Source organism: Carassius auratus, chromosome 21 (genome assembly GCF_003368295.1).
Source record: "Carassius auratus strain Wakin chromosome 21, ASM336829v1, whole genome shotgun sequence".
In the NCBI taxonomy this organism is placed as follows: domain Eukaryota; kingdom Metazoa; phylum Chordata; class Actinopteri; order Cypriniformes; family Cyprinidae; genus Carassius; species Carassius auratus.
The window spans coordinates 25,417,064-25,424,721 of NC_039263.1; the positions used below are offsets into that span (position 1 = coordinate 25,417,064).

Sequence of the window (7,658 nt, forward strand, 5' to 3'; positions counted from 1 at the left end):
AATAGAATTTTTTTTTCATGTATAATGTTTGACTTTAAACAAGTGACATCTGTAATAAATAGGAATTAATTGATTAATTAATTGACTGTAAACAACAAAATATTAATATTTAATATTAACAATTTTGAGCATATACCATGTAAAAAAAAATTGCTAAACTTATAAAATGAAGACAACAAAAATTTAATTGCACAAACATTTTTTTTTAAAACTGCAATAAAATCGAGCAGTTGATACCTGCAAAAAAAGAGAAATAAATAAATAAATGATAAAAAAAAATTCAAACAGCAGCAAAAAATAAAAAGGTACTTTTTATTTTATTTTATAAAATGTCTAACTTTCAGCTGCTGATATCTGTAAAAAAAAATGATAATAATAAAATAAAGCAAAACAATACAATTTTAAAACCATGCTGTCAAAACCTCTTTATTTCTGTGTGAATGAAACAAAGACGACGGCTGATTCTCACGTTTACCTTTATTAACACAATTACACAACAAGATTTATTATTCAGCAACAGCATTAAAGCACAGCTTGATAGTGAATGTTGTACCATTATTTCTCTCTCTCTCTCACACACACACACACACACACGTCTTGAGCGTTTCACATCTAATCTACAGATAAAGCGTTTGTATTTATATCCATTTATACGACGACGGGGGTAACTAATAAATGCAGGGAAAAAATCAATCATCCTATGATTAGAGTTTTGCGTCAGTTCACGGGGACGTTCAAGGACTTTTCCATTAGTCTAAACACACACACAAAAACCACGTCATGGGAAAAACAACCTCTCACACACACACACACACACACTGGACAGATCACATGCAGATGTTATTGTGACTTCAGACGACTTTAAACACTCATTTTTCAGTCATTTTCGGAGATCCTGTGAACGTGACACAGTAAACTATCTCGGAGGAAAAGTGTTTTCTTATTTTCTCAGATGTGTGGAAACTGTCGACATGCTTAAACTGATGACAAACCTCATATTCATCCCAAAATCACAAGACAAACACATTCTGTGTAAAGAACATAAAGCCTATTCTAGGAGCAGTAAGAGTTAATTATACTCAATTAATCATGATGTTTTTGTTTTTTGATCAAAGTTTTTTTCAAGAAATTATTCTAAATAATTGAATACATATACACTGTTTTTAATTCTGTGTAATTTATTTGATTTATTACTGCATTACTGTATGAGAATGGCATTTATATTACATGCAAATGTGTTTGATTGTAATTAAAAATACAACACAATGCAAAAAATATTAATAATCCTAAAATTATACATACGTATATAATTTGAATATTTTTATATATATATATATATTTAATTTTAATTTAATTTTAATATATATATAATTGATTGATAATTAATTTGATTTAGGGATGAAATACAGAATATATTAAGCCAGCAGTGAAAATAAGAAATTATTATTTGTATAATGAAAATGTAGCCTATTTTAAGATTTAAGACTATTACGATTGATTTATTATCTATTCACATGAATGTAGTTTAATCATTATACTTTTTTTTAACACATAAATAAATGATATTACAGTTTGCTCATTTGAATGCTGAATGCTATAATTAATTTGACTTATTTTAAATGTTTATTGCAGCTATCACAATTACTTTTTTTATAAAAGCAATCAGAATTTGATCCTAAAATTATATTAAATTTTATTAAGAACACTGCACAATGCAAAAAAAACCTTAATGATCCTAAAATAGTTCTTTACGTGTTTTTGTTGTTAATAGTGGGATGAAATGGTGAATGCATCGAGTGTGTATTTCACGTGTATTTCAGTGCAAGTGACTCACAAAAACACAGACAACAGCAAACCGAGAGAGTTCACGACTACAACACGAGCGCAAACAAAAACCATTCCTGAAAAGAACTCCTATGACACACGATAATATCACGATATGATTCGGATGAGGATTATAAATAACATCGACGGCGATGCGATCAGGTTTATAGAGCCAGCTTCAGCGAATCAACCGGAGACAATCTGTGCAAATCAAACAGAAATAAAACCACGCTTGACCGTCAAGCTCAAAAACACGTTTTTATCATCTTCATAAATAATCAAAAAAAGAACTAAACTTCAAATGCTTTAAATAAACAGAGGAATGAAGGGAAGAGTGTAAACCAGTTGACAGCCGAGCTGGGGAGGTCGAAGGTCACGTGACCCCTGACCCCTCAGACCATGAAGCGGTGCTCCTTGCCGTCGTGGGCCATGAGGATGACGTTGCGGTTGGAGGTCCAGATGAGGCGGGCCAGTTTGAGGGCGTTCTGGGAGCCGGGCGACGCCGGCTGGACCGGAGGAACCTGATAGGTTTTGATGCAGCGCAGCTGAGGAGCCGAGTTCAACATCCCAATGCTGCCCAACAGAGACGTGTTCATCTGAGACACACACAGAGAAAGACACGGGATAAACCAGCTTTGTTTGTTAGGATCGCACAATATCTGACCGAGATACACCTATTTAAAATCTGGATTGTGAGGGTGCAAAGAAATCTGAATATTAAATATTCTTAGCAATGCATATTACTAATCATTATAAATTAAGTTTTATGGTAGAAAATTTACAAAATATCTTCATGGAACATGATCTTTACCTAATATCTTTATGATTTTTGGCATAAAAATAAATAAATAAATAAAAAAACGATAATTTTGACCAATACAATGTATTTTTGGCTATTGATACAAATATACCCCAGCGACTCAAGACTGCCTTTGTGCTTAATCAGATAAATTAATCAACACGTCATGTAATGAATTACATAAAAAAATTCATATACACACATCAGGTTTCTGCATAATTCAGAACAGAACTGAAAAAGCCTTTACACTTTAGTTCATCTTCTGGAAACAGGTTACAATCTAGAGGCAAAACTGGAATTCAGATATGAATGCAAGATTAAAACTATTCTTCTAGAAATCAAAGATTGTCAAGATAAACTTTAAATGTTAGCAAGATAAAACCTTGACATTTATAGCTTTATAGGATGGAGGGATGAATAGATATATAGATAGATTGAGAAAATGATGGAAGGATGGATAGAACGATGAAAGAATGGATGATTGATAGAATAATGGATTGATGGATGGAATGATGAATGGATGAAACAATGGATGGATGAAAGATGGATAGAATAATGAATGATGATGGATGGACGGATATAAAGATTAATAGAATGATGGATGGATGGATGGATAGATGGATGATGCATGGATAGAAATAAATATTGATGGATAGAATAATGATGATGGAAAGATGGATAGAATAATGGATTGATGGATGATGCATGGATAGAAAAAGGGATGGAATGAATGACTGGTGGATGGATAGAAAGATTGATTGATGGACAGAAAGATGGAAAGAATAATGGATGGATGACAGAAAGATGGTAGAATGATGGATGGATTAATCGAAAGACGGATGGAATGAATGACTGGTGGATGGATAGAAAGATTGATTGATGGACATAAAGATGGAAAGAATGGATGGATAACAAAGATGGATAGAAAGATGGATAGAATTAATGATGGATGGATGACAGAAAGATGAACGAACAGAAACAAGGAATGAATGATTGATGGATGGTGATTGACTGATGGATGGATGAATAGATAGAAAGATGGATAGAATGATGAATGGATGACAGAAAGATGGATGGATTATTGATGGATAGAATGAAGGATGAGATCAGAAAGATGGATAGAAAGGATGGATTGATAGAAAGATGGATGGAATGAATGATAGACGGATGGATAGATAGAACGATGATGTACGACAGAAAGATGGATAGAATAAATGATTGACGGATGGATAGATAGAATGATGGATGGATGACAGAAAGATGGATAGAAAGATGTATGAATAGAAACAAGGAATGAATGATTGATGGATGGTGATTGAATGATGGATGGATGAATAGATAGAAAGATGGATGATTGATGGATAGAATGGTTGGATGATAATGTTTATTTAAATGTTTTTTATATGTACATTTGTATTCGTATTTTAATTTATATTTCCTATATTCTATTTATTTCAGATATTTTCGATATTTGTACTGATTTCTCGACACGACGTGTAAACATCTACAGAAGAGTTGATCACACGCTGCAAAAACAGACCAAAATCTGACAAATCTGACAAATCTGGACATGAGATGGTGCATGTAAGATAAGGGAAACACACACACACACACACACAGGAAGCTCTAGAGTTCCAACACACTGAGTCAGTCAGTCTACACACACACACACATACACACACACACACGCGGTGCTCCAGAGAGGGTAGGGCTTCAGCGGTGTCAGACGGCCAGTCGCCCTCATCCCAGCCGGGGCGAGCGCGAGGCGGACGCCTGCAGACCCTGGAGGACTGGAGAATTCATTAGCACACACACACCATTCAGACGGCCCGGTTTAGCCTTACAGTAATGATGCCATTAGCCTGGAAGACATTCTTACACACACACACACACACACACACAGGAAGAGAAGAGAAGACGACTCGACTGTGTCTCTGAAAGACCTGCTCAGGACCGAAGTCTCCGTCACATCTAACCGCGAGACACTGCTTCACACGACATGTTAAATACAGTAGACACATACATAGACCACTCTTATAGTTCATTCCTTTATGGATTTTTATATAATACTTTTATTTTTTTACATTTACATTTCTATTTTTATATTTATATGTGACTCGAGCACAGAAGCAGTCTTAAGTCACTGGGGTATATTTGTAGCAACAGCCAAAAAAAACATAGCATTGGTTAAAATTATACCTAACTTAAGTTTTGATAACATGCATTGCTAAGAATTCATTTGGAAAACTTTAAAGGTGAATTTCTCAGTATTTCGATTTTTTTGCACCTTCCGATTCCAGATAGATTTATCATTTACATTTACATACATTTTTATTTATTTTATTTACATAATTTACCTTTTAGATTTATTATGTATTATTTTTTTAAATACTTTTATATTTTTATATTTATACTTGCATTTACATTAATATTAGTTTAGATTTACATTATATATTTATATTTAAATCAACTTTTATATTTAATTATGTTTTATATTATATAGGGCCAGCTGGAGTTTGTTTATTAAGTTTTATATTATTTATATTTAAATATTTAGCCTTTCTCAGTCTCTAAATGAGAAATTTAAAATCTTTTTTTTTTTTTTTATTGTTTATGTATATTGACCATTTAATGCTTTTCCAGTGAAAGAAAGTTATCAGAATTTCAAATTCTACTTTGCATTCAACATTGCATCCTGTTTGCAACCATGAGTGACTCTTTGACTCTAGAGGTCAAAGGTCAGAGGTCAGAGGTCTTCACCTGCCAGAAGGAGATGTGGCTGTCAGCGTTGGAGTAGGTGGCCAGATAACGTCCGTCCGGTGCGAAGGACACTGCTGTTATGGGTCCTTTATGTCCGTGAATATGCTGTGGAAATAAAAACAGGCACATGTTTAGACAGCTATCTCTGAATCACTGCTCAAACATCTCATTCACGTTCATCTCCTGTAAAGAAAGCCCATCTCTTCCTCTTCCTGATGCTTCATGCTGAACTGTACTCAAAGACAAGGCAGCTGCACTAGTGCATTGTGGGATTGAGACGGGTACCACTGTGAAGAGACTGCTGACATGCCTCAATAATAGTCTGATTTGCAAAATAACTAAATATTAATAAACAAACAAATACAAAAACTGCATGCAAACTTTAAGTAAAATCAATACGTAATGGTACAATATAAATATATTATCATTATACAGCAATCTATATTTCAATATTATATATTTGTGTTTAAAATATAGAGCAGAGTGACAGTAATGAATTATAAGATAATAAAAATTTAACAAAAATACAAATATTGATGACTATAAAATATACACATAACACATTAATGTTATTATTGCTATATTCACAGGAAACATTAAATAAAAATATCAACAAATACAAGCATTACAAATTAAATTAATACATTTTTTTTATTTTATGAACATGTATATTATGAGTATAAAATACAATATATACACTGTTTTATTGTTATTATTTTCCGTATTATTCTTATTTTATAATTACTTAGAATATTAAATAAAATCTGTCATAAATACAGTAAAATAAATATATAATTGTATACTATAAATATATTACCACTATATAATAAATCTGTATATTTCTATAGAACTTTACGATAAAATTGAAAACAAATCACTAAAATAGTCTATTTTTATTAATTATGGTAGCATCATTTTATACCAATGTAATTAAGCAGTTATTGTCTCGATAATAGCATTATAAAACACTTTAATAATAGCATTTTGGTCATTTTCTTGTCTACTTTAGGATGTTTTCATGACGTTGTCAGTGTTTTCTGATGAACACATGAACACTTTCTCGTTCTGTATAATAATGTCCTTTAGACGAGTGTTTGATCCCGTCATCAGCCGTGGGAATGATAAACAGCCGCTGGAACGCAATCATCTGTCCGGCCCTCATAACACAGGCATTAGATTAGAGACACGCGCGCCGATATGAGAGCAGCACGCTAACACAATCTCTCACAATTAAAGATCAAACCCAATCTAAATCTGACAGCAGAAATAAAGACACGGGACGCCAGAAATATTGTCCTGTCAGATCACCGAGAGCGAGTCTCTTCAGGAAAATCACCTGGGAATGACTTTCTGTGTGCTTTAAACCCATAAAGCAGGGTTATTACAGTCAAAACTTTAACCACACACACAATAAAACAATAATAAATAAATTATATTACTTGAAACTTAAATATAAGCGAAATATTAAAAAGCTTATTTTATTTCAGCTATGTTCCTAATAAATAAAAATCTAAATTGTAATTACTATATGGACATGTTAACTAATAACTAGTAAAAATCAAAAAAACAACAAAAATACTAAAACTGTAAATAAAATAAAAGAATCTTACTTTCCAAATAACTAAAACAAAAAAATGTGTAATTACTATACTGACAAAAAAAAAAGAAAAAAAAAGAAAAGAAAAAAGAACCTAACATAAAAATCACAAAACACACACAAAAAAATACTAATTACTTAAAAAAATAAAAAAATAAAATAAAAAAAAATCTGTTACTTTAAAGCAAATTACAAGATAAATATAAGCAAATACTTTCCAAATAACTAAAACTACAGAAATTAGTAATTACTTTATGGGCACAGAAATAAATAAATAAACCATAGAAATCACAAAACACAACAAAAATACTAAAAATGTTACTAAAATAAAAAAATAACTTTTTATTATTATTATTCTAATAGTAGCTAATTGATATTAAAGATTACTGCCATGATGTAAAAATAATACATGCACGTAAAATAATGATTTTTAAAATTAAAGGTAAATAATGATATAAAAAAGACCAGATAATATAATCAAAATAATACTGAAATCATTTAACTAGGGTTCAGTTTATTAAACGAAACAACAGTGACTGTAATGCAGTTTAAGAATAGAGTGGTAAAGTCTTGATTAAGTTTAGGTTTAAGTCTCTGATTATATGATATGCAGATTTCTCTAAAACCTGATTCTCACAGTTTAGCTGCTGCTTCCTGTGTCAAATCTTTCCTGATTGT

At 31.6% G+C, this 7,658-nt stretch overlaps 1 protein-coding gene across 2 annotated transcripts in view; it reads right to left on the bottom strand.

Moving 5' to 3' along the window:
- Nucleotides 1–459: 459 nt before the first annotated feature.
- wdr7 (WD repeat domain 7) overlaps nucleotides 460–7,658 on the bottom strand; it is a 100,787-nt gene continuing 93,588 nt past the window's right edge. For both annotated transcript variants that reach the window (XM_026196938.1, XM_026196937.1), the window contains 2 exons: nucleotides 5,384–5,488; nucleotides 460–2,420 (listed from right to left, as the gene is read on the bottom strand). In XM_026196938.1, the coding sequence (XP_026052723.1) occupies nucleotides 2,217–2,420; nucleotides 5,384–5,488 (309 nt within the window). In that variant the 3' untranslated portion in view covers nucleotides 460–2,216. The remainder of the gene's footprint in view (nucleotides 2,421–5,383; nucleotides 5,489–7,658) is intronic.